The sequence below is a fragment of the Orcinus orca genome, chromosome 14, assembly GCF_937001465.1.
Source record: "Orcinus orca chromosome 14, mOrcOrc1.1, whole genome shotgun sequence".
Taxonomy (NCBI): Eukaryota; Metazoa; Chordata; class Mammalia; order Artiodactyla; family Delphinidae; genus Orcinus; species Orcinus orca.
Genome location: NC_064572.1, coordinates 58,374,184 through 58,401,968, shown reverse-complemented (window position 1 = coordinate 58,401,968; position 27,785 = coordinate 58,374,184). Strand labels below are relative to the sequence as shown.

Here is a 27,785-nt window from a genome sequence, read left to right as displayed (position 1 = left end):
CCCGGTCGGGGAAAGATCCCACATGCCGCAGAGCGGCTGGGCCCGTGAGCCATGGCTGCTGAGCCTGCGCGTCCGGAGCTTGTGCTCCACAACGGGAGAGGCCACAACAGTAGAGGACCGTGTACCGCAAAACAACAACAAAAAAGAAAATGGGATACAGTTTAATGGTTGTACAAAAACAGAAATGCGTAATCATAAATACTTTGAAAAGAAATACACAGGTCCATGGCAAACAGTCAAAAATCTGGACATCTGAACAAAATTTAAGGGTCTTCTAATCTTCAGTTATAAGATAATCACATTCCAATTCAATTTCTTGTAATATGGTGGGTAACTAAAAAAGATATTTCTTTCAAATAGAGGATATTATTAAATTTTTTGGCTACCAACAACCTGCTGTAAAGGGTTTGTATATTTGGGGTGACTGGTCTAGTTGGCAAGCCCTTAGTATATTGTGTGCTTGTTCAAATGTATTTCCAAATCCATCCCCAGACAGTATTTCAGATGACTATAAAGCAATCAATGCAGGAACCATCACTTGAATTTTAGTAGAACCACAGAATTACTAGGAGACAATTTTTGCTATTGGCCTTATGCCTTATACTCCAGTTAGAAATTCACCCTCAACAAGTCATGAAAACAGGTGATGAGCCTTATATAAGACTGAAATCAACCATGAAATTTTCTATGCCAACTGTCATTTACAGGTGGGTTATTTCAAATCCACACTCTACCTCGCTGGATCCAAACATGTTTGCAATTGTACGGTTCACAATGGCTGTGTAAAAGATCTCTTGTTTCTTTGAAAGTGGTGCATAAACAACTACTTCTCGTTTAGGAGGAACTTCAAGGGCAACATCAGACTTTAGTCTTCTCAATAAGAAAGGTGTTAAAATCTAAAATTTAAACATGAATAAACATATATAAATATTAAACATTTTTGTATTTTCAAGGAATACTCTCCCCAAATACCCTTTTACCCCTTCTTCCTCTTTTCTTCCTATATAAAACTATCACATCTCAAAAGGTGATATAAAATATTTCCTTGAAATTTTCCAGACCAAAAACCACCACATGACAAACTCATAGCGTTTATCTGTAACATTTCACAACTTAATTTTTCAAAAATTCTAGTATAACTTGAATATTTTAAAAAGCTGAAATAAGAAGGTGATATCTGTACTTCTTAGGGATAAAGTTATAGCCCACAGTTTTTAAAAGTGAGGTTTCGAATTAGTAGAAAACCAAAAAATCAACTGATCCAGAAAAGTAGGCATGAAAAGTTTCCTTCTATAAGTTCTAAAACGTCAGACTTAAAACTACTCTCCTTCATCAGCTGTGATGACAAGAGATTTCCACATTTATAAAACAGAGAAGCAATAGATAATTATATCATTATTAAACTACTTAGGTTTTTAAAAGAAAGTCAACTTAAAAAAATCATTTTATATCCTTTATAGCCTTCCCTTTAAATTAGTAATTAATTTACATATAGATTAGGGCTCTGTACTTAAATACCTCAAAGGTATAGAGCCAAGCATAGAGAGACTTTAATTTTCCAGAGAAAGAGAGAACATTACCAGTAGTTTAAGAAAAAAGTATCTGTAGACAGCGGCCCAGATACAAATATACCTACAGGCAAGTATCAGAAAAAACATGCAAATGATTTGGGGAAGTAAGATTTGGAGTATTATTTTTACTTTGATTTACGTACTATCTCACTTCAAAGTCAAAAAAACTTTTTCAAAAAGATTTTGAATAAAATTGTCAAAGCACAATTGAGAAGCTTTTCAGGCCCACATATGAAAACTAGGAGACTTTTGAAAGATTATGTTTGTTTAAAAATAGATAGGGGGCTTCCCTGGTGGCGCAGTGGTTGAGAGTCCGCCTGCTGATGCAGGGGACACGGGTTCGTGCCCCGGTCTGGGAGGATCCCACATGCCGCAGAGCGGCTGGGCCTGTGAGCCATGGCCGCTGAGCCTGCGCGTCCGGAGCCTGTGCTCCACAACGGGAGAGGCCACAGCAGTGAGAGGCCCGCGTACGCAAAAAAAAAAAAAAAAAGGATAGATGGAGTTTGTACAAAACAGTAGAATGGATCATACAAGTAAGTAAATTATGCAACTATTATTTGCAAACATTGCATAAAAATTTTCATTTTTGGCTGACAAACATGTCAGTAACCATTAGGGGTAAAATGAGTATACGTGAAAAGGACAAAATTTTAAAAAGCACTTTACTTTTGCTTTAACAGCATGAGACCTCTAGGGGAGGGAAAAGGGCAGGAGAGTAAATTAAATTTGGGGGTGGGGGGGCTCACTTTTCAAATTCTACCACAATGGGTTGAACAGGTAATTTCTAGGGTTCCTTTTTCATTCTATGAGTCTAGTAAGCAGAATAAGAAAAGTCAAAACCTGGTGCAGCATATGCAATACATTCTGTTCTCTTTCTTTAGCAATAATATCTTCAGCAGTTTCAGAAAGACTAGTGATATCAAACCAAGATTCAAAGCTGTAAAATAAAAAAATTATTACAAGTTAACCTAACACATAAATCAGTTATATTAACATGATATATGTTCTGCATTTTCAACTTTGTATTAATCTGTGTATTATGAAGCAGATATTTTCTTAAAGGGAACATTTTTTCTGATTTATAATTATCTTTTTTTTTTACATCTTTATCAGAGTATAATTGCTTTACAATGGTGTGTTAGCTTCTGCTTTATAACAAAGTGAATCAGCTATACATATACATATATCCCCATATCCCCTCCCATCTTGCGTCTCCCTCCCACCCTCCCTATCCCACCCCTCTAGGTGGTCACAAAGCACTGAGCTGATCTTCCTGTGCTATGCAGCTGCTTCCCACTAGCTATCTATTTTACATTTGGTAGTGTATATATGTCCATGCCACTCTCTCACTTCGTCCCAGCTTACCCTTCCCCCTCCCCATGCCCTCAAGTCCATTCTCTACATTTGCATCTTTATTCCTGTCCTGCCCCTAGGTTCTTCAGAACCATTTTTTTTTTAGATTCCAATAAATATATTATCTTAACAAGAGTATAAACATCAAATAAACATTAAAGTACCCCCCCCCCTTTTTTTTTTTGCGGTACGCGGGCCTCTCACTGTTGTGGCCTCTCCCGTTGCGGAGCACAGGCTCCGGTCGCGCAGACTCAGTGGCCATGGCTCACGGTCCCAGCCGCTCCGCGGCATGTGGGATCTTCCCAGACCGGGTCACGAACCCATGTCCCCTGCATCGGCAGGCGGACTCTCAACCACTGCGCCACCAGGGAAGCCCCCCTTTTTCCTCTTTTTAAAGGCAGACTTCATTAGGATATGTCTGGAGTCTTGGAAGCGTGAGTATCCCATGTTCTCCTACAAATGGACCTTGAGATGGGTCCTCCTCTATTGGGGAATGTTATCCTCTACGACAAAGCACGTAGCTTCGGGAGGAATGCACATGTCCCATGGGAGGAAGGGGACACTGGCCTAGCCAGTCAGGTCAGCCAGATCAACCCTAGCGATCAGTGGGGTGACAGATGTCACAGCCAGACTGCCCCCACATCCTAAGGTACACATTTTATGAAACATTTTAATAAAGTTAAAGAAATGAAAACTATCTCTGAGTATCAAGACCACATGATCTCTCTCTTTAGGTAAAAATGTGACCCACTACAGTGTTTTTAAAATTCAACATATATGTACCCTGATAATGATATCTATTAATATCCTTAGTTCTTCACAATGTTAAAAAAAAAAACAACCCTATTAACATGAGCTATTAAATATAAGCATGTCTACGCTAAGTAACGCTATATTGTCAGTAAATACAATTGGGAAAAATGCCAACAACATTAATGCAGTAGTTACATCAGATATTTCCAAAATTTCGTCACCTCAGGCACATTTTATACATTCAGATTCCCAGCTCCTCCCTCAGTGTTCTAACTCAGTGGAAATGCATAGGACCTGGAAATCTTGCCTTTTAATAAATGTTCCCTAAGACAGCCTAGCCTTGGGCTAATATCTGGTCACCAGAGGTGGAATACATTCTCAAAATAAAACATTAAAAGTTATTCTCCCATATAAAATTAACTTTCTTCCTTCACTGATGTCAAGGTAAGTGTAAATGAATTATTTTGCCCTCCTGATTTTGAAACTTCTATGTTAATTATTTTTAATGTCTGGTAAGATTATTTACTCTTCCATTCTGAGTATACTAATGATTTTCTGAAAACTTTATTTTTGCTTTTTATGATATAAGCTAAGATTCAAACAGTTCTAGAGTAAAAAGCATGAGGGTGAAACTGGGAGACTCTGGTTATATTTTTGACTCTGGCATTAACTAGTTATATTTTTAATAACTTGACACTTGGGTTTTCTTATATGTGAGACAGGGGATGTATCAACCCCTATCCCTTCAACCTATCTCTTGTTTGTGAGAAAATAATGAGAAAAATCCACCTGAAAGTGTTTCACAAAGTTAAGACAATAAGGAGCTTTATAAAAATATGTTAAGGCACGGAATTCCCTGGCAGAGCAGCGGTTAAGACATTTGGGGCTTTCACTGCTGTGGGCCCAGGTTCGATCCCTGGTTGGGGAGTTAAGATCCTGCAAGCCGCGCAGTGTGGCCAAAAAAAAAAAAAAAAAACGTTTTTTAAGGCAGCATAAAACAGCTTGTCTCTAATTAATCAATGCAATAAAAGCTTTAAAATAATCTTTTATTTATCTCCTCTCATAATTTGTGTCAAAAGTAGAACATACTTTTGGGGAAAGGGGAATTGGAGGAAGGTGGTTAAAATGTACAAACTAATGGTTATAAAGTAAATAAACACTAGGTATGTAATGTATAATATGGTGACTACACTTAACACAGCTCTATGATATATAGGAAAGTTGTTAAGAGTAGATCCTAAGAGTTCTCATCACAAGGAGAAAAACTTTTTCTTTTCATTTTATCTATTTGAGATGATGGATGTTAACTAAACCTATTGTGGTAATCACTTCACAATACATATAAATCAAACCGTCATACTGTACATCTTAAACTTATACAGTGATGTGTCAATTATTTCTCAATAAAACTGGAAAAAATAAAATAAAAAGAGCAGAACATATATACCACAAAGAACTGGCCAAAAGCTATCACTTTAATCCAGCTACCTAGAAGATAGAAATTAATTTAAACTATGAGCACAGATTTTGAGACAGTTAGAAAAACATAGGAAATAATTAAATAACCTCTTACCTACCTTTTCAAGTCATCAAATACATCTGGCAACAAAAAGTTCAGCAATGACCAAAGCTCTGATAAGTTGTTTTGCAAAGGAGTACCAGTCAAAAGAAGCTTGTTATCCGCATTGAATCGTTTTAACTCCCTGATTAGGCGGCACTTCATGTTCTTAATCCTGTGTCCTTCATCTACTATTAAGTATTTCCAGTAGCAATTCTAGAAAAGGAATTCAGGGGAAACTTTTTATATGATGATCTCACAATTTTTCCTAAAAGCAATTTTAAAGATAAAACTTCTTTATTAGGAATGAATGTTCGATTTTATCAAACGGTATTTCTATACCTATTGAGATGATCATGTTTTCCTTTGATCTACTAAGAGAATTAATTAATTTCCTAAAACTGATATATACTTGTGTTGCTGTAACAGACCTCACTTGGTCCTGAACTAATAAAGTCCACCTGCTGTTGTATATTTAAGATTTCTCCATTCACATTCTTTAGTCAAAGCAGTCTGTACTTTTCCTTTCTAATGCTTTGTTGAGTTTTAATTAGTGTTATCTTGCAGTCCTAAAAAAAGAACTGAAGGACTTTATTAGTTCTATATGCTCTGAAACATTAAATATCGTTAGAATTTTCATTCTTGAAGCCCACATCTGAGATTGACACTTTTTATTATCTGATGGTATTCTCAACTTCTTACATAGTTATTGGTTTGTTTAGGTTTTTCCTTTCTTCTGGAGCTAATTTTGGTAATGTATATCTTCACAGAAAGCTAACCATTTACTTTCATTAAGTTGTCATGAAAATTGTTTTAATTTCTCATCTTTAATATCTGTGCTCTTTTATCTTGATTAAGCAAACTTAAAGTTCCTCTGTTTTACTGTGTAAAAATACAGAAATATGCAATATTTCTGGGAAATATAAGTACCAAACTGGCAACTGTAGGTATCCTTGGATAATGGGATTAGCAAATTGGGGGAAGAGTATGAAATGGGACATCTTTTGCATTTTACTTTATACATTCATAGCTTAAAATAATATTATGACTTCTTTAATAAAAAACTTGGAACTTTTTTTCTGATAATAAGGCAAACAAATCAGATAGCCTGAATAATCTCTCACTATATCTACCTTAAAAAAATGAAACAAAATATACAACATCCTTCATAAATGAATAAGCAAAAAAGAAAACCCAATGCAACAGAAATGATGAGGAATCTGATAAATGAATTAGTAAATGGACTCATTTACTTCTGCTGCCACTCAGGAATAGGAGTTCTGTACCCCCAATGCCATCAACCCCTAAAGCTAGGATCCTTGATATAATAATAAAAACTCAGTGAAAGGGAAAATTACAAAAATTCTAGCCACTGGCAAATGGAATTGACAAGGAAGCTTATTGTTTCAATATGGTCTGGCTATGGTAATCAAAATAATTAGAAGATCTTCATGTTATATTATTTAGTAGAAAACAGGTGTTTCAATAAGCAACATAAAGTATTACCATATTTATAAATTATACCTATATGCTAACAATAGTTATATAACACAGCAGTAGTAATTCTCAGGTAGAATTACAAGTGCTTTCAGGTCTTTCTGTACACTGCTTTTTCCTACATGCAATATGTATCACTTTTACTGTGAAGACATAACTGCAAAACACATTCCAAAGTTCTACCAGCACACAAGTAAAATCTTACATACAGCTGAATCTTGAGTAACACAAGTTTGAAATGCACGGGTCCACTCATATGCAGATTTTTTTCAATAATAAATACCACGTATAGTACTACAGGATTCATGAGTGGTTGAATCCATATCCAGAACTGCAGATATGGAGGGCCCACTATAAAATATATGCAAACTTTCTACTGCACATAGGGTTGGCGCCCCTAACCCCCATGTTGTTCAAGCGTCAACTGTACTGGTCAGAGTAAAACAAAGCAGTAAAGAACTGTATGTGAAATACATGGAGCAGTGAGGAAGAAGTTCAAAACACCAAAAAATGGGGCTTCCCTGGTGGTGCAATGGTTGAGAGTCTGCCTGCCGATGCAGGGGACACGGGTTCGTGCCCTGGTCCGGGCCACAGGCCGCGGAGCGGCTGGGCCTGTGAGCCATGGCCGCTGAGCCTGCGCGTCCAGAGCCTGTGCTCCACAACGGGAGAGGCCACAACAGTGAGAGGCCCATGTACCGAAGGAAAAAAAAACACCAAAAACTGAACTGAGAGAGGCAATGAGAAGTCCATTTTCCAACTGCATTACAATAACTTGGGCACTAATAAATAAGTAGCTACAACACAAAGAAAAACAGATATGGGAATGTTATGCCATAGTAGGTCCATAAGATAATAAAAAATAACTTGTCTTCATATATTCCACTATTTAATTAAAATTAAATGGATAAGTTCTACATACTTAAAGCACTTGTCAGAGACATCTGTAATACATTCACAGATTAGGTCTATGTCTGGTTGATTTTAAAATGGTGTTGTGGAGGGAATCCCTGGTGGTACAGTGGTTAGGACTCTGTGCTTCCACTGCAGGGGGCACGGGTTCGCTCCCTGGCCGGGAAACCAAGATCCTGCATGCTGTGCGGTGCAGCCAAAAAAATTAAATTAAATTAAATTAAAAAAAGAAAACAAGGAAAAAAATTTTAATTTTAAAATTAAAAAATAAATGAATAAATAAAATGGTGTCGTGGCTATAGATTAAAGTACCAAAGGCTTTAATTTTCTTGTTAGAGACTACAACCTTCATGTCAATCGTTCTTTTTTTTTTTAAATTTATTTATTTTATTTATTTTGGCTGCATTGAGTCTTCATTGCTGAGCGTGGGCTTTCTCTAGCTGTGGCAAGCGGGGGCTACTCTTCGTTGCGGTGTATGTGCTTCTCACTGTGGTGGCTTCTCTTGTTGCAGAGCACGGCTTTAGGCACGTGGGCTTCAGTGGCGTACAGGTTCAGTAGTTGTCGCTCACGGGCCCTAAAGTGCAGGCTCAGTAGTTGTGGCACACGGGCTTAGTTGCTCCACGTCATGTGGGATCTTCCCGGACCAGAGCTCGAACCCGTGTCCCCTGCACTGACAGGCAGATTCTTAATCACTGCGCCACCAGGGAAGCCCATCAATCTTTCTGTTAATATAAACCTCCAGGTTCTAAAGGAATATGCACAATGCAATCTATTACTTCCATCAGAAAAAATAAACAAATGCTACTGGATGGTGACACAGTGTTGTAAGTTAAGAAAAATGTGATTTATGGATTACAAAGAATCCAATAAGACCATTCATACCTGTAATGCATTTCGGTCTCTCATGGCTATCTCAAATGAAGTGATCACCACAGGATGAATCTGCAATGTCCCTTTCCGTTTGTGAATATGCTTTACCAATTTTCGACGTTCTTGCTGGGTACCATGATATAACATAGTAGGAATCTGAAAGATTTTATATTGATTTATAACCAACTTTAGAACAAAATGTAAATAACAACAATTTGTAAAATATGAAGTTAATCATTTCTGAAAGAAAAAATATAATTTAACTTAACTTTACTTCTATACTTCTATAACAAAATGAGTCAATCAATTCTAATAAATTATTGGGCTACTATGGGAGGATAAAAAAGCCATAAAACCAAATTGAGTGTAAGGTGAGAGAGATGGCGAAGTTATTTTTGGAATATATACTCTCATAAGGCAATGATGTGGCTAAAATGCATAGGTATGGAAGGAAAATACCATAATAAGAATGAACAGAATTAAAAATAAATTCTACCCAGGTCTATCTCAGGTGAGTCAAATTATTCAAGGCACTAAAAACCACCCAGGGATGTTTTAGGCAAGATGTCTGAGATTACTATGGAAACTTAGTTTATTCTATATAAACTTAGAGAAGGTACTGCTGAGACTGAAAGATAAGTCAAATAAGATATAGTGCTACACAGAAATCAACATAATTTTAGTAAGAGATGTATAGCTTAATTCAGGCAACAAAACAATAAAACATTTGTAATGATAATATATTTAACAAAAGGAAACATGTCTTACTTCTGGTGTAAATCTTTGGAATTCAGCCATCCAGTTAGGAAGTGTAGACAAAGGGCCACAGACGAGAAAAGGTCCAGGTACTCCTCTCTGAATCATCAATGCAATTGTAGCAATGCATTGAACTGTCTTTCCCAATCCCATTTCATCTGCTAAAATGCCATTAATTCCATTTTCCCAAAGCATCTGGACAAAAATAATATACACTGTATTTAAATGCTGACATAAACACCTATTGAATCAGCAGTAAGTTTATTTCTTCTTTTAACCCAAAGATGATAATTATGATGAGACTGACATATTTACACCATAAGTTATAACAACACTTGTGGGAACTCAGTTATCAAAGCCATAAAAATGTTGGTAGCCTTGAATAAGATAATTTTTCACTTTCAAAAATTTACTCTGGGTAAATAAGTTAGAAAATAAGTATTTACACAGAAGTGTTTGTTTTATATATAATAGTGAAACACAGAAGGAACAACTCAAGTTGTGTTACATCATATTAATAGGTTATCATATAGAAATGAACCAATATCTTGTATTAAAATTGAGGATTCATTACCCTAAGCCATTCCATGCCTTCCACTTGGTACCATCGCATCACTCCTCCTGTGAAGTGTTTTGGTTGCTGAAAGGGTACTGGCTGTCCATTACATTTCCGAACTGGGTCAAAAAAGAATTTAGTATTTTGCCTAACCGTTTGAGATAATCTATCTTTAATTTTACTATTTGAATCTTTATTTTTCTGAAGATCTTCTACACAGAGATTAGAAGAGGAGCTTTCATCCTGTAAAGAAAAAGTTTAATTAGAAGTTTAATACATAATAATGCTGCTACCCTCCATTAATCAGAAAATGTAACTGCTAATCAAAATTTGCCCAGTCGTATAATCATTGGGTATGAAAAAATAAAGCTACATGTTTAATAAAACCCTCTAGACAGTTAATTCCATTCCCCCACAAATTCAAAGCCACTGGAAAAAAAAAAACACTTCTGAAAATAACCCTTACATATAACAGGCATATACTTCTGAAATGACCTTTACAATTAAACATCCCTTCCAAACCTCTAAAATATGCTACCCAAGAATTTATTAAACTATTTTCTTAATAATTTCCTTCATCCATAGGCAGGATAACAGATAATGTCTGTTAAAAAAATTATTTTCAAGGAGCATAAAAATATTTACTTTCATCTAAGTAATTACTTTCACTACAGGCAAAGGGGCAAAGTAAATACAGTTTAAAAACTCACTATATCAAACTTAAGAATGTCAATTTATCTGTTTGTGACACAGCACCAACTTATGACCAATGGTAGATTTTTACTGGTTAGCTATGTCCACAACTCTATTCTAAGAAAATGAAAACAAGGATTAAGTCAATTCAAAGGGAAGTCTTACAAATGGTAAGTCTTATAAATGATGCCACAACTGGATATTCAACTGGAAAAATAGGAAACTTGAGTTTCACCACTCCCTACATAAAATCTGTGATGAAATGATATACCTAAACATCAAACCCAGAACCATAAAACTTTTATAAGAAAACAGAATAACTTGATAATTCTGTGATAGACAAACAGTTCTTATACAAGACAAAAAAGCACTAACCACCAAAAGAAAAAAGGTAATGATTTGGGCTATTACAAAACTTAAAATTTTCTGCTTATTAAAAGATATCATTAAGAAAATGAGTAGGCAAGCCACGAACTTAAAGAAAATACAGTCTATATATGTGACAACAATGAGATTATAGAACTCGTATATCAACAAAACGACAAATAACCCAGTAACTGGGCAAAAGATATGAACAGAAACTTTACAAAAGAAAACATATAAACAGCCATTACAAACATGAAAATAAACTCTACATTAGTAATTAAGAAAATGCAAAATAAAACTACATGAGATTCATTTCACATTCAGTAGAACGGTTAAAATCAAAAAGATTAACAACATGAAATGCTGGCAATAGAGTAAAATGGTGTGTTCACTTTGGAAAAAGATCTGTACTTTCTTATAAAGTTGAATTACATTTACCATATGACCCAGCAATTCCATTCCTAGGTATATACAGAAAAAATATCAAAACATGTCCACACAAATATCTTTACACAAATTATCATAGCAGCCTCATTCAGAATAGTCACAAAGTGGAAACAATCCAAATGCTCATGAAGAAAATGGATTAAGACATTATAATATTCAATGGAATACTACTCAGCAATAAAAAGAAACCGACTAGCAACAAACTCAACAACATCAATGATTATTATCCACGCTGAATGAAAAGTAGCAGGAAATAAAAGAATACTATTTATATTTCATTTGTATGAAAACTAGATTGTGATAGAAGTTTTTTAAAAAATTGGGCAAAACTACTATAATAGAAGTCAAGAGGCAGTTGCCTTTAGGTTTGGGGTGGGGAAATGACTGGAAAGGGATACAAGGGATCCTTCTACCATAATAAGGTTCTAAATCTTGATTTGGATAATAGTTACACAGATGTATACATTTGTCAGAATTCTTCCAAATGAACACAAGATCAATGTTTATTTATTGTATATTATAAAATGTCAATTCCATAGTAAATTGTGGTAGAAGATTAGATTGGGCTTTATCTTTAAAAATGCAACTAAATATTTATTAAAAATATGCTTACTTAATCTTATTTACATTAAACATAGTTGGGTTATAACTGCATCATAAACAAATCCTTATACTGAACAAAGAATAAATCCTGTAATTATAGGGGTTTGGATAGTAAATACTCAGGTAACAAGGAACCTCTCTACATAAAATGAGGGGTTGGGGTGGGAGTAAAATCAAGCCTTCCCAAACAGAACCAAAGAAAATCTTGAAGGCCAGAAATAAGATTAAAGTATCCCTCAGGGCTTCCACAAGCTATGGAATATATACATGTGGAATGTATATATCCATATGGTTACAGTTACTTGCATCATTGCTAGGCTCCCAAAGACCCATAAATTAATATTTACACACTAAGGAACATGCAATAGACCACCTAAACTTGATATATAAGAAGGATGTTAGGATAAAAAAAGCCAAATGGTTATTTTTTTTAAAAAAAGCTAAGAAATAGGATAACTAGTGAGAAAAAATGTACACTGGTGATTAAGAGATCAGGGAAGCAAATATGACTCCTAAATTTAATATCTATTATAAATCTCTTACCTCATTCTCCTTTTTACTTTTCTTAGCCACAGACAAAATTTCCTAAAACATTGAGAAAACAAAAACAAAATAACAACGAATGTGGTTCATTCATTTATTTAACATTTATTCTTGTTCTGATTTTATGCCAGGAAATGGGGATAAGCCTTGAAGGTAATTAGAATACAGGTGGACCTCAGACAAAATTAAGCCCATAGAATCTTTTTTTTTTTTTAAACAGTTCAGGTCTTTTATTTTCTTTACACCATCATGCCATGAATTCATAGGGAATGAAGCCGATAGCATCTTATAAAATTCTGAATTCGTTAGCAGCGCTTAAAAATTGGGATATTTACTCCTAAATCTTCCAGCTTTTTTTTTTTTAGTTAAAGCTTATCTGAATAGACTAAGTCCAAATTCACGAAGTCCTCTAGTACAGAGGCTGGCAAACTACAGACCGTGGACCAACTCCAGCCGGCAACCTGTTTTTATAAATGTCTAAATAAAGTTTAATTAGAACAAAATCAGGCTCACTGGTTTGCAATCTATGACTGCTTTCTGGATACAATGGCAAAGTTCAGGGTTGATTAGTTACCCACAAAACTACTGAAAGCCAAAAATGTTTACCATCTGGCCCTTTACAAAAAAAGTTCTCCAAACCCTGCTCTAGGTTACTACCATTATTCAAGTATTCACTCCCAAATGTACTACAGTCCCAACTCCAGCCCACTTTAGGCCTCTCTCTGGATTAGAGGACTGAGTTTGCAATCCTGAGCAAGAGGCAAAGACAAATACATTAAAAATACAGAATAAAAGTGTTCTGATTTTGAATTACCTACTAGATGCTAAGGGTAAGGAGACAATGTCCCTGGTGACTTAGGAGAGTATTATATGAAATTATCTGAAAAAGTTGTCATCAAGGGATAATCGTTAAAGACAGAATTAGGCTGTATTTCAAGCAGAAAGAATAGCATGTGCAGAGGACCAAGGGAATAAAATAGTATGATACATTCAAGAAATTTTAAGCATATCTCAAATTTGAGATACACAGGAAAATGACAGGACATGTAAGTGAATGACACCACATACATGTGTATATGTAAAGTATTATGTAAGTATAGATGATATTCATATTCTAAGGCCGAAGAGATTTTATATAGAGAACGGATAGAAGAGCTGTCTTTTAAAATGGATAGATAAGCTGAACCTTTTTGGAGAACAATTTGTGAATGACTCAAAACGATACCAATTACTAAGCATTCTTTTTAGAAATTAAACCTCCTAAACTCCTGACACTGCTTACCTCTATAGCTTCATCCTTCACCACTTGTTTATTTACAAACTGGAGCCAAATATAATTTCCTTTTAAGTTTTTTTAACTTTCCAGGAACTTCCTGCCTCTGGACATTGGTCAAAGGTTATTTTCTCTTCCTACAACACATCCCCAGTATCCTCCCTATATCTTACTATTTCCCTATTAACCTACCCCACCTCTAAATGATTTAACTTTTATCCAAGTCTCAACTTCCTAGATGAAACCTTTATGAACCTCCTGCTTGAGTTAAGAGCCCCTTTATATGCTCAATAGCATTTTCCAATTATCCAATTATATTTGACTACTTCCTTCTAAATTTTTCTCACTGATAGGCTAAGGCAAAGACAGTGATTATGTTACCGAGTCTAAGCTCGTACTGCTCACTGCTTGACAGGCCAATAATCAAAAGACACGAGTTGCTGGGGCAAGGAATAACAATTTTATTCGGAAAGCCAGCAAACCGAGAAGATGGTGGGCTCATGCCCCAAAGAACCATCTTGCCTGAGTTAGAATTCAGGCTCCTTTTATACTAAAAGGGGGTGGTGGTGGTGGAGTAAAGTCAAACATTTCCTGGTTCCCATCAGCCTCTGGAGGGGATGTGTTAATTTCTTCCTCCCTGCAGTCATTCACAGGTGGGCCTGGTCAGGATGTTTCCTGTGAGCTAAACAAAGGTATTGTAGCTTAATGCTCATTCCTGGGAAGCAGGGTTTCCAGAGATGGGCCATTATGTATAATTTAAGCTTATAGGCAACATCCCTTTAGTGACTAACTTATAATACAAAAGCTTCTTTCCTATTACAATTACCTTTCTTTACTAATTGATCTTATCCACTTAGAACAAAGTTTGTCCATAACAGATATGCCACCAACATTTGATGAATTAAAATAACAGCCGTGTGATTAGCTAAACTTCAATAAATCTCATTAATAGTGTTTTCAAACTGCAGGCTGAGTGTGTTCCATAATAAATTGAGTGGGTCTCAACTATTATTTTTAAATGGGAAAAAAGGGAAAATATCAGAGTACATCCCTAGACTAAAGACAAGTATTATGTGAAACTTTATACCTTATGAAGATGTAAAGAGTTAGAATCTCAGGTAAAAGAAAAATGGAGTAGGTAATTAAGGTTAGAATTTTTTTAATATTAAGAATGTGATACATTAAATTATGCTTAAGGAATATTTAGGGTTTGTCATAACTGAGGACACTCTTTAATTAGTTTCTATTTAATGAGGTAATACGTGAGAAGGTGAAAAAAGAAATGGCTTTAGAAATGAGTTTATGATTTTAGTTCCTTAATGGTTTTCAAACAAAGAACAGAGTTCTTAAGATACAGTTTTGAGGTTCTAAGAAGTTATAATAATTTCTGATTAGGCCAAGCTCATGCTCCTTTAACAAACAGGAAGATGGTACCTACCATCTTCCTCCTTAAAACACTTAACTGGCTGAAAACCCAGGTAAATAACAGTAATCAATACAGCTTTAAGGTGGTTCAAAACCCACAATAGGTTTTACTCAACATCGAATCTTATGTGTCCCTCCCCCTTTATTTTTACCTCTTTTGACATGACCTCTGAAATACTGTATGATTCATCTTCTCTTCCTCTTTTCTTTCTCATAACTATAAAAAAAATTTTTATTTTTTATAGTAATTAAAACAAAAATATAAACACATAGTCTTCAAAACTGGAACAAGGAAATTTACCTGCATTCTCCTCACTTGCATCAATGGAATTTTTACCCTACAAAACAAGGATTTAGAGTATTATTTTCCTAAAGACTTCTACGGTATTACATGTTAAAAGGCACTGATTAGGTTAGCTTTCCTTGCAGTTGAACCACATCCACAACTCTTCACTATTATGCTTACCAAAAGGTAATCTTTTTCTGTATTTCCCTACTATAACTTGTTCGTAACCATATCCCTCTACTTTTTCCCAAAGACTCTACTTTCCTCAGTTTTCTTCCATGTAAGAGACATTTCAAAACTAAACAAAGAAGGCATTTTTATTTTGAAATTACCATGTACATCTTCTCTAACTGTATATTTATGCTGAAGATACTCACTGGGTATGGTATGGAAGGAGTACTCATTTTCAGTATAATTTATAAGTTAAATACAACTGACAGTAGAAATAAAAGAGAAAACCAACTGAAAAATTACTAGAGAAAGGAGATAAGGGAAAGGAAGAAGTGTTCAAAAACAAAGTTTCAGAATGAGAGCTGGCAAAGAATAGGTAGACAACATGTATGAAAAATAAAAATGACAAAGAAATAAGGTAAATATAAAAATGAAGTGAAAAATTTAAAGGATTAAAAAAGACAATACCAAAAGAGACTAGTGAAATGGAATAGGCAGAATTTAATGGTTGACACCTTTAGAATAAAGGGAAAAAAACCCAAAACCTGGTATAAAAAGTTAGCTTGGTGAAAGTGAAGGCTGATTGAAATCGGCAGTTTGAAGAGTACCGAGTAAATGATTAAGCCAGTAAAATTATAAGTACATTCTTCAAAAACCCAAAATAAGCTCCTGGAATTCACAACTGAGTCAAACATCAGTTTTCCACAATTGCTTTTGTTGCAGAGTCATCTGCTATGTACTTTAACATCACCAATAACCACACTAAGAATCAAGTAACTGGACTTAAAGATACCCTACCTATTTTTCCTATTGGCATTTTGATATTTTCTAACAAAGGCAGTTTGGTATAGAAATTAAGTGTGGAATCCGAAATTAATCCTAGGTTCAAATCCTGGCATTACTATTTATTAGATATGTGACCTTCAAAGTTAGTCAATTCTCATTCACAATAGTTGTGTTCTGTAAAGTCGCTGTGAATACTGAACTAGTGAACACTGAATCAGTGCATCTAGAAGAAATACAAGTTTAGGTTCCTGCAAGCCTCTGGTCACATCTTCATCAACTGCTCAACACATAACCCTATTTTATGTATGTTGCTGTTTAAACACAGCTCATTTAAAACATATGCTGATTAACACTGAACTCAAAGCCAACAGCATCGTAACTCACATATGAAGGAAGCTTATCTAACACACCTATTTTCTCCATAAGGAACATCACAGCCTTCTTGCAACAGAAACAGTAGACAGCACTTCAGCACAATGTGGCTGACAGTCTTTTAAACAGCAAAACCACCAAAACCACAAAAATGCAAAAATCATGGCATTAAATAGACCACAAAGAGGACACTTGTTTACACTGTGACAACTTAAATAAGGCAGATAGCTTTGTTTGACCTCAGCTGGGAGTGTGCATGTTGGGACTCTTAATTTTTTGCCATTCTGCATATACACATGTCTGAATGACCACAAAAACACAAGTGACAAATTTTAGCAAATAGGCTAAGTGGCAAGTATGGGATCTATAAATAATGAGGATGAACTGTGCTTTATCTCCTTGCATCAGCTTCTTTATACATAAAATGTAGATAATAACAGTATCTCTACCTAACAGAGCTGCTTTGAGAGTTAAGTAAAAACATGTAAAGCTTAGAACAATACCCGGCACATAGTAAGTACTCAATAAATGTTACCTTTATTATTTCTCTTTTCACTAACACAAGTGTTGTTTGTACAATCCCTATCAATATGGCATTAAACAGCCTCATGTTAAAACATAGTCCCCAAAAAGATCACATCTAAAATTCAGGCTATCCCTAAATGAATGCTCTATCTGAAATGCTATTACCATATATGTCATATGTTCCAATTTTGGTTCCACTGCTACAGCTATGTACAAGATACAAATTTAGATTATTCTTATGGCTCCAAGTTGACATGATGAGGTTAGAAGCATGAAGAAGAGTAAGCATTACATGCTCCAAAAGAGCTGGCGACTTATAAAATGCCTTGAGGTATAAAATATTTGCAGATTTTTCCCCAGATAAGAAAGTGAAATTTTGCTATTATGAAATATAGTCCACAGAACAAGAAACTAAAAAGGTCATAGTTTAGCTCTCCTCCCATATATCTAAAATACTGAGACCAAAAAAACCCTAAATAAATAAATAAATAAAATACTGAGAAACAGATTTTACATATTTCTATGTAACCAACAAAGATAGGTTAGCAGATCAAGATTAAATAGATGATCAGTAGTCAAAAGAATACAAGAGAATGTCTTCGATATCTAAGGTAACATATACAAAATATTCTAGCTTACTATTTATTACCTTAGTAACTTTTAAAGATTCCTTTTTTCTCTCCAATTTCTCTTTCTTCTTCTGTTCCTGTAACATAATTTTTTCTTAGTGTCAAAAGTGGAAAATGCAAAGTATGAAACACACATCTCAAATAACTTAAGTTCGCAATGAAGAAACTGTATATAAAAATTAAAAAACAAGAACTTGCGCTTCAAGCCTTTATGGAGTAACAGAGAACAGATTTACCCTCCTGCCTTAAGCAACTAAAATCTAGATAAAATACATCAATGGTTTTCAGCAACATGCAGCAAAGGACAGTGAACACTGTCCTGTGAACAGATTTACCCTCCTGCCTTAAGCAACTAAAATCTAGATAAAATATATCAGTGGTTTTCAGCAACATGCAGCAAAGGACAGTGAACACTGTCCTGTGAACAGATTTACCCTCCTGCCTCAAGCAACTAAAATCTAGATAAAATATATCTGGTTTTCAGCAACACGCAGCAAAGAACAGTGAACACTGTCACGAACCACGTGAATCTTCTGATTGCCCAGCTTACTGCCTGGAGGCAACTTCCAAGTGCAAATAATGGAGGGAGAACCCAAATAGTGCTCAACAGTCTTCCTGAGTTGAAAAGACAGAGTGCAAAACTCAGAGGAGCTAGCAAACCAAGGTCAAGTATCAGAGAGGAGACAGTTTCATACAAAAGAGGCTCTGAAGATCTGTAGTGGCATCCTCAGGCTGAGTACTGATCAGTGTGTGAGTGTAAGAAAATGAAGGCCAGGAAAAGAGCAACTAGAAAGCAGGTAGAAAAATCCCTGTGCTCACAAGGGCTCGGGAACAGTTCACATTCCCGTCAGCCAAAGCTGAAGGGCCTCTTAATGTATGGGGCTTCAAGAACATTCAGAAGAGGGACCAAGTTATTCTTGGACTAAAAAAGCTGTTCCATAAGCCCCCTAACAAAGCTTTAAAAGCAGGACAGAAAACGATTCAAACCATTTCCAAGAGGTGTTTAAAAGAGTATTTACCTTACAGTGAGTCATTAAGCTTGGTATTTGTTTTTCTGTTTCATTTTACCAAACGAAGGGTTAAAAAGGGCTTCAACAAAGGAAAAAGAGAATTTAGCAAATGTAGCGAAATCTTGATTGATAACTGTTAAATGTGAATGATGGGGACAAAAGGATTTATTGTAGTACTGACACTTGCCCAAGTTTTTAAATCTTCATACTTCTAGTGGACTATAAATAAATTATACAGTGTCTTAGATGATAAATGCAATGCGAAGAAAAGAACAAGGTAAAGGGGATCAGGAGTGTGAGGATGGAGGTGCCAGGTAACTTTATTTAAGGTTGTCAGGGCAGGTCTCATTGAGAAAACATGTAAGCCAAAGCTTGAAGATGATGATGAAGTAAGCCAGGCAGATATCTATTGAGAAGAGGGTTCCAAGTAGAAAACAGCCAGTGCAAAGGCCTAAAGGCCGGAAACACACCTAGAACAAGGTCTGAAAGGTATGGGGGTTGAGGGAGGCAACCAGACTGCTTATAGTCTTGTAGGCCATCCTAAGGACTTTGGCTTTGTTAGAAACAATGTAAGCTAGAAAGCAGTGAAACATCATTAAAATACTGCAAGTGGGTGGGGGGAAGCACTAAAGAAAAATAAATTCTTCACCCAGTAGAAAATCTTTCAAAAATAAAGGTAGATGAAGACTTTTTCAGACATAAAAGCTAAAAGAACCTAACACCAACAGAAAATGCAAACAAATCTATAATAACAGAAAGCAGATCAGTGGCTATCTGGTGATGAAGACAGGAAGTGAGGGATGGGAGAAAATTAAAGGGGCAGAATTCAGCCATAAAAAAAAGAATGTGATCTTGCTATTTGCGACAATATGGATGGACCTTGAGGGCATTATGCTAAGTGAAATAAGAGAGAAAAACAAATACTGTATGATTTCACTTACATGTGGAATCTTAAAAAAAAAAAGGCTCACAGATTCAGAGAACAGACCGGTGGTTGGGGGGTGGGGGGGGTGAGGGGGGAGGTCAAAAGGTATAAATTTCCTGTTATAAAATAAACAAGTCATGGATGGGGATGTACTATACAGCATGGTGACCATAATTAATAATACTTATTGCATATTTGAAAGTTGTTAAGAGAATAAATCTTAAAAGTTCCCGTCACAAGGGAAAAATGTTTTTTAACTGTGTACAGTGACAATGTTAACTAGACTTACTGTGATCATTTTGCAATATATACAAATATTGAATCATTACACTGTACACCTGAAACTAATATAATGTTACATGTCAACTGTATCTCATTAAAAATGGGGGGACAGGAAGAATTTTTTGGAATTAATGGTTATGTTCGTTACCTTGGTTGTGGTGGCTTCATGGGTATACATTTTTTAAATGTACAGTTTTGTGTATATCAGTTATATTTCAATAAAGCAATTTTTAGAAAAGGAGACTGAGCAACATAAAATTCTCAATTTCTGGCATCCAAAAAATATCACTGGACAGGATAAAAATCAGTTAACAGGTGAATAAAAAAATAAATTTTGGAGTAAAGCAATTTATATTGAGGAAACTCCAACAGCTCAGGGATTGGCAGGCAGCACAGTGAGGATGAAGTTGGAACTAAAAACAGGAGTTTTGTTCTAAAGTCTGCTTAGAAGCAGTTACTCTTGAATGAAACACATCTTGAATGACAAAAGCAAACTACAGAAGAACTACATATAGTATGATACCATTCTTATAAGGTTCAAAATAAGCAAGACCAAAAATACACACTGTTTATGGATATATACATATGTGATATATGTTAAACTATTTTTTTAAGCAGAAAAATGATAAATACAAAATTCATGATGGTAATTACCTCTGGGTTAGGATGGTAAACGAGGCAAGGAGATGGGAAAGAGAAGCAGAAATGTAGGTGCAAAAATATTTATGTCCTAGTTCTTAATCCTTGTTCATTTAATTAATACAGTATTCATAATTTTTAAAAAATGTTGGTATATTCATACAATGGAACGCTTCTTAGGAATAAAAATGATCTACTAAATTAATACATGTAAGTGAATCTTAAAAATATGCTGAGCTAAAGAAGTGAGACACCAAGAGTGCTTATCATATGATTCCATTTATATAATATTCTAGAAAAAACAATACTAATTTATAGTGGCAGAAAACAGAAACCAGTGGTTGTCCGGGGACAGAAGCAGAGACCACTGAGAGAAGAAAACTTCTTGGGATAATGGAAATGTTCTTTATCTTGACTGTGCCGGTGGTTACACAGGTCAAAACTCATTTAACTCTTAAAATGTGTGCAATTTATTGTATGTAATTTATATCTCAATAAAGCTTATTTTAAAAATTTAAGCTATTAGCTATAATCAATCACATATACATACCTCTAACTGCTGCTGTTCCATTTTAGTCAATAAAAATTTGGAGTAAATATTGCTTTTTTCAAGCAAATGCTGAAGTCTACGATATCGAATGTCCATGGACTCTCTATCCCAAGACATGCGAGCCTATCCAAAGAGAAAGTTTCCATAATTATTAACGGTTTCCTGACATACACTGATTTTTTTTGCATAAGGTGTAACAAAGATGACTAAACAACTGCTCTTTAGGTTTAATATATTTCCTGTAATTCATGAAAAATATTTTTATAATATTAAATTCACTTACTAAAAATGGTTATCTTCCAAACAAAAACCTAGAATAGCTAAAAAAAATATGATTCTGGGGTTCAACAGGCAATCTGGCAAAGTATAGCTTGGCTACCAAAATACTGAAATTTCAGACACTGAATATATGGTTATTGGCATCTACAGAATTGAAGGTCCATTTTCAAAATATTTGAAATTAAAGTGAGAAAGCAAATAATTAATTCAAGTTGTATTTAAGTTTTTACAAAACCAAATCATTTCAGAAAAGAAAAATTTTATACACCAGTTTAATTTGAAGGAGCAATGGAATTAAAAGATAGTCTCATTGGCTAGGAATCAGAACATCTAGTTTTAGAACTTAAAAACTATATTGTCAAAATATTTAAACGTGCTAAATCTACTGTTTATTTCTTACAAGCCTCTTTCCTCCTCAGTATTGTGTTGCCCAAGCTTTGCCCTTACCTTTTAGCTTTCTACTCTCATACTCTTACCTTTATCTTTCACCTCTGTACGCCTTCCATTTACAAACCTCTGCTTTCCATATTACTTTTACACACCATTTATTTATTGATTTGTAAGAGTATACAACAGTCTAGTGGCTGAGGAGGAACCCTCTCAATTCACAATAAAAGTTAAACATTTTAACAGACCAATAACAGAGGGCACAAGAGAGAAAACAAAAGCAACAAATAAATAGTATAGTTCAACGGTCCACAAACATTTTCTGTAAAAGGGCAAAGGGCAAATATTTAAATATTTCAGCATGATATGGTTTGTATTGCAAATACTCAAATCTGCCTTCGAGCAGTTATAGACAACATGTAAACAAAAGTTGTGTTCCACTAAAACAGACATAAGGCCAAATCCAGTTCATAATTTGCCAACCAAATACTGTAATCTGAACTCAAAAGAAAAGCATTAAGTGGGCTGAAGTCAAGTGAGAGTTGAATATATGCAAATCTTACTAACCAGCAATTCCACTCCTGAGTGTGTGTGTGTGTGAGGTAAATTTAATTTAGTGTTAAGGCTTGACCTTATGAATCAGACACCAGTATATACTAACTTATATTTCCCAGATGTTATGTCATCTAATTTTTCTTTCAAAATAAATTTATTTTCTATTACAAAAGCAGTGACAATAAGATACCTAAGAATAAATTTAATGAAATACATGCGCATTACAAGAAAATAAAAAATCTTTAAAAAATCATCCATAGTCTTACCCGTGCAGATAATCTGTTGACGTCTCATAAAATTCTATTTTCAGTTCTTTTAGGACAGCCTTTCTTTTACTATTACCAACATACTACTATGATTACAATAGTCAGTCACTGAATGAAATGGATATTATAAATGAGATGAAATTACTTAAAACTTTATAAAAATGAATTCTTAAACTTAACTTTATTTTAGTTAAAATACTTTGTGCTTAATTTATCTGCTGCCTTAAGTCCTGTTCAGAATAAATCAGCATACATCTTTAAAGTAATTAAAGCTTAAAGGCGCCATCATGGAACAATAATTTATAATATAATTAGAATATGCCAATGGTTAACCTTTAAACCCAGTCTTCTGTATTTCAAAATAATTCTGTAGTAAATCTTCTCATCTATCATTACTCTCTCTTGACTTAATTTTGTTATTTGTTAATATTAAAGTAAATTGTAGCTTCATCTGTGGAAAGTATTCAATACTGAGTGCCTGGCGGGAAGCAACTCTTGATGAGAGAGTGAGAGAGTATGCCAGTGGCCACCAAGAGCATAAATTCTCCACTGTCTACCCCATTACCTCTCCCAAACCCCAGTTTTATTTATTTCTTTATTTTGCGGAGGGAGTTCTATTTCAGGTTACACAATATGAACTGTTTTCCTTTTTTACCTTTCCAAGAACCCTCACAACTCTTACCATTCCCCTTCCCCCACATACACAGAAGTTAAAGCTACTCTCAAGTATTCTAGACTAACAATGACTTCTTTCAAAAGGAAATGCAGGTGAAAAGTCAAAGAAAATAACTGTAGCAAATGAATGTCAAAATCATTCTCCAGGATCTTCACAAACCTTCAAATCTCCTAAAGCAAAGTAAATGCTTCTCATTAAGAACTTAAGCTAGCTCTTCCTCTCTCAAGTACTTCTAAATATATGCCCATAAATACTGAATTCTCCCAAAAGAAAAGGAATCATTACTTTTGTGTACTGAATTTTTTGGCTCCAAAGACATGTAAGAGAGAGACTTATTCTTAGAATTTTCTCTACAGTCACTGAGGGAATAATTTGTAAGTGTCAAGGGCAAAAAGTAATCAAATTCTTTCAATACCTGTACATAAAAAGATACATAATAACATTGAACCACAATCCTACTAGGTTTTTAGCAAATTACACCCTGCACTAATAGGATTGAAAAGAGCTTTATTCATGGAAGTACTGAAAAATGGATTAAAAATTGCTATTTTAAGTTCTATGATGCATAACTGCTAAAGAAAAGCTAGTTGTACCATACCTATCCCTCAAGAGTAACAATTCCAAAAAACTTTAGGATTGCAAAATATTCAAGAGCTTAAAAATTTCACTGAAAGTAGAAGTTATTTTGACCCCTAGTTTAATCAGCAATACTTATGGTACTATAAATTTTGACGGACCTTTAAAATTTATTTATTTAAAAATTTTTTTTTGTCCACACCGCACCGCACCACTTGTGGGATCTCTTGTGGGATCCAGGTTCCCGGACCAGGGAAAGAACCTGGGCCCACAGCAGTGAAAGCCTGGAGTCCTAACCACTGGACCGCCAGGGAATTCCCTGATAGACCTTTTTTAAATGTGAAAATAATCTTTCTTCACTTGAACTCACGCATTCTTGAAATGTATTCTTATTACACCTCATATCTTTCTTCAAATAGCATTTCCTTAACCAACAATCTTCATGGGTTATAAAAGTGAACTACACTACTCAAAATTAAGGGTTTATCGCTTACAATCTCTGGAGTTGATTCTACTCTGGACCATGCCCCAGGATTCATCCTTTACAATTCACCTTGTTACAATGGCTAGTAAGTATATTTATTTTATTATATAATCATATATGTTAGGTAATATATTATAAAATATTCTTTTACCTTAGTTAGAAATTCAATAGACATTTACTATAGCCTACTATTTGCCAGGTGCACAGCCTACAAAAACAAAACAATGTGATGTGCCCTCAAGAAACAAAGGGAGAAAGAATCAAGTAAGTAAGGATAATACCGTCTAACAAAGTACTGTAGGAATGCGTAGAATGAGTAAAGGTGGTTCAAGGTTGGCCTCCCAATTCTATTAAAATTTGTTAATATACTACCTTACCGGATTATGGTCAACTACAGATGATCAGTAATAATGGAACTATTATATACTGGAGTGAAAGTATAGCAAGGTGGTTAAAAAGTGTGAATTCTGGAACCACATGGCCTACATTACCATCTCTAGCTGAGGGACCCCAGGCAACCTCTAGGTGCCTCAGTTTCCTCATCTGTAAAGTGGAATGAAAATAGAACCTAGTTTATAGACTATTTTAATAAAAGTAATAGTTTATACTAGTAATTAAACTAGTAAGTTTAATAATAGTAATCATAATGAGTTTAATAATGATATCTACTTGATACTATTGAGGATTCAATGAGTAAAATACATGTACAGCATTCAGAACAGTGACTGACTCACCATAAATGATCATGAGGTGTCAAAAATGCTAACAAAATTATCATTATTGTTGATATAAAATAGCAGGGACTAACTAATTCATTACTTGCCTTTGGAGTGCATTATTCCCCAATTTGAGGAGTTCTGTAATTACATGGAGTTAATTCAATATTAATGTCCTCAGAGAGGTTTAGTGTTAAGGACAAGAACTCTGGAGACAGCCAAACTTGAGTTCACTAGTGTGTGACCTGACCCCCAATTACCTCAGTTTCATCATATGTAAGTGGAGATATCAAAAGTACCTAAATAACCATAATACTGGGAGGGTTAAATAAATTATTACAAGAAAATCACTTAGTAGGCAGCACATAAGATGTAGTAGGTGTCAGTCTTCTTGCATATGCAATAATGAAGCAACAGGGTGGGACAGTGCTGGAATAAAATATACTTAAAAACTGAAGTTTTTCAAGAGGTTAAAAACTGCTTTTAGTAACCTACAAAATACTCTGTACCAGAAAACCACAAGAATAATTAACTATTCGTTGAAAAAGTACATCACATTTTAACCTAAAGGATCTTACTCGGCAATAGTCCAAGAAATGTAAAAGAAAGCAAAAAACAAGTTGATCACTTAGGTGGAAAACAGCACTGAAAGAATTCACTAAAAATAATTCACTACCGACTTTGGAAGAATTATAATAGCTAAACAATCAATTTGAAATGCTCACCTTAGAGAAATGAGGCCACTTTATAGACCAAGACTATATCTGATAGAAGCCTCATTCAAAGCTCATGCAAAGGTTTCTCAAAAATAGCATCGGTAAACAGAGATAAATAAGGAAGCCCGTTTTAAAGCTGATGAAAAACCAGACTAGTAAACTTAAGCACACAAACCACACCCCCGACGATGAACTTGATGCCTATTTTACCTTTTCTAGCATCTTCCTCTCTCTCTCTAGCCCAGCAGCTTCAAGCTGTTCTTCCTCCTCTACCATGGCTGGAGTAATCACGGCAGTCTCCGGCTGTTCAACCACATCTGGAGCTACGGACCCTAGGAGGGGACAAGGCTTTTAAATTGCAGCTTTAAAAAATGACCAGTTACTCAACTTCCGAGTAAACAACCTTCCTCCCTTTCCCAGGTGCATTTGCGGCAAACCATGAAGACCCAGGGGGACGCCAGTATCACCTCTCAGAAGAAATCCTAAGCCTTCACTATGTCAACAAGTTGCCTGGACCCCAGTTTACAAATGGAGATGTTTGGGAAAACGCAGCTCCCCTGTGTCAAATTTCCTATACCATGCAAATATGCGCAGTTCCGGGTGTCCCCCACTCACTCCCCACAGAAAAGGTAACCCTCCTTTCCTCCTCAGTCTCTGCCCGGGGTCGCCTCTCCCCTCAAAAGCTCGGCGGCAGTCTCTCCATGCTGCTCCCGCACCCCCGCCCCGGACACCGCCGCCCGCTCCGGGAGGCAGGTTCTCCTCACTCACCGCCACTGCTAGCGGGGCGCTGCGCCGGCATGGCTGGACACACACTCCGGAACCGGGTGCCCTCCTCACAGCGCCTGCAACGCCGCGCGCTAAAACCTCCCAGCCGCTTGCCGGTCCCAGTCTCCCGGCCAGGTGTCCAGCCAGAGAAAAACGCGCGCTTCTCCTCCGCGGGAAAACGCCGTCATCTCGCGATACTTCGTGCTCTCCACCCCGCCCCCGAGTCCCGGTGGCGCGAGACTTGGCGAAGTTTGGTTTTCGTCAGAACTCTCTTGGGAGACTGTGAGCTTTTCCGAGGACCTCGGGTTTGGGGAAGCTGGGTTCTGCTGCAGAAGTCAGCCTTAAACTAGCTGTGTGATACTAGGCGAGTCTGCCTACCGTGGAGGGCCCGGTTTCCTCACCTAATTGATGATGGTGCCGCACTATGCAGACTTCAGTAGCGCTCTTGTTTGCAAGGTACCTTCACACACTGGCTAATGTGATTAAATCCTGCCAATGGATGATCCTTTAGGTAGAAAGATGTACTGAGTATCCAGGTGAAGATGTCAGAGACTAATATTGCTAAACTTTGCCACCATCTGCAGTTCACATTTTGAGTGAAAATTCCCCGAAATGACCCAGAAGAGGGCTCTTTTTGTGGCTGGGATAGGAAAGAGAAATAAGATTATGGTAGCGTTCTTGTTGAAAAGTTATTTCAGGATAAGGGAGAACTTAATGCAGTGATAAGCCTACCGGAGTGGCCAGTAGAAAAGACGTAAGGTTCAGGAATTCAATAGACCAGTTATTAGAGAAGGCACCTGAAGGGAGGAGCTGGGCTTTTCTTGTCCCTTGGTTTTCACTTCAGCCTTCAGTCCCTCCCTTTCTTACCTGCACTCCCTTTTAACAAGTTCTTTTGCCACCCCTCGCCCCAACCTCAGAATTTATGGTATACCTGCCATGTAACCACCTGTTTCCTCCATTTCTGACTCCAACAACTTTAATTATTTGTAATTGTACAAAATTTAAGGGTTTACAATG

General features: G+C 35.8%; 1 protein-coding gene across 1 annotated transcript in view; it reads right to left on the bottom strand.

Moving 5' to 3' along the window:
- Positions 1-26,961, bottom strand: part of HELLS (helicase, lymphoid specific) — a 38,876-nt gene extending 11,915 nt beyond the window's left edge. Inside the window, exons 1-13 of the mRNA XM_004268364.4 lie at positions 26,772-26,961; positions 26,214-26,335; positions 21,349-21,471; positions 17,963-18,019; positions 15,475-15,511; positions 15,326-15,390; positions 12,476-12,517; positions 9,842-10,066; positions 9,280-9,462; positions 8,524-8,667; positions 5,255-5,451; positions 2,412-2,508; positions 735-896 (exon numbers count right to left, since the gene is read on the bottom strand). Of these exons, the coding sequence (XP_004268412.1) occupies positions 735-896; positions 2,412-2,508; positions 5,255-5,451; positions 8,524-8,667; positions 9,280-9,462; positions 9,842-10,066; positions 12,476-12,517; positions 15,326-15,390; positions 15,475-15,511; positions 17,963-18,019; positions 21,349-21,471; positions 26,214-26,335; positions 26,772-26,802 (1,485 nt within the window). The 5' untranslated portion in view covers positions 26,803-26,961. The remainder of the gene's footprint in view (positions 1-734; positions 897-2,411; positions 2,509-5,254; positions 5,452-8,523; positions 8,668-9,279; positions 9,463-9,841; positions 10,067-12,475; positions 12,518-15,325; positions 15,391-15,474; positions 15,512-17,962; positions 18,020-21,348; positions 21,472-26,213; positions 26,336-26,771) is intronic.
- Between the last annotated feature and the right edge of the window lie 824 nt (positions 26,962-27,785).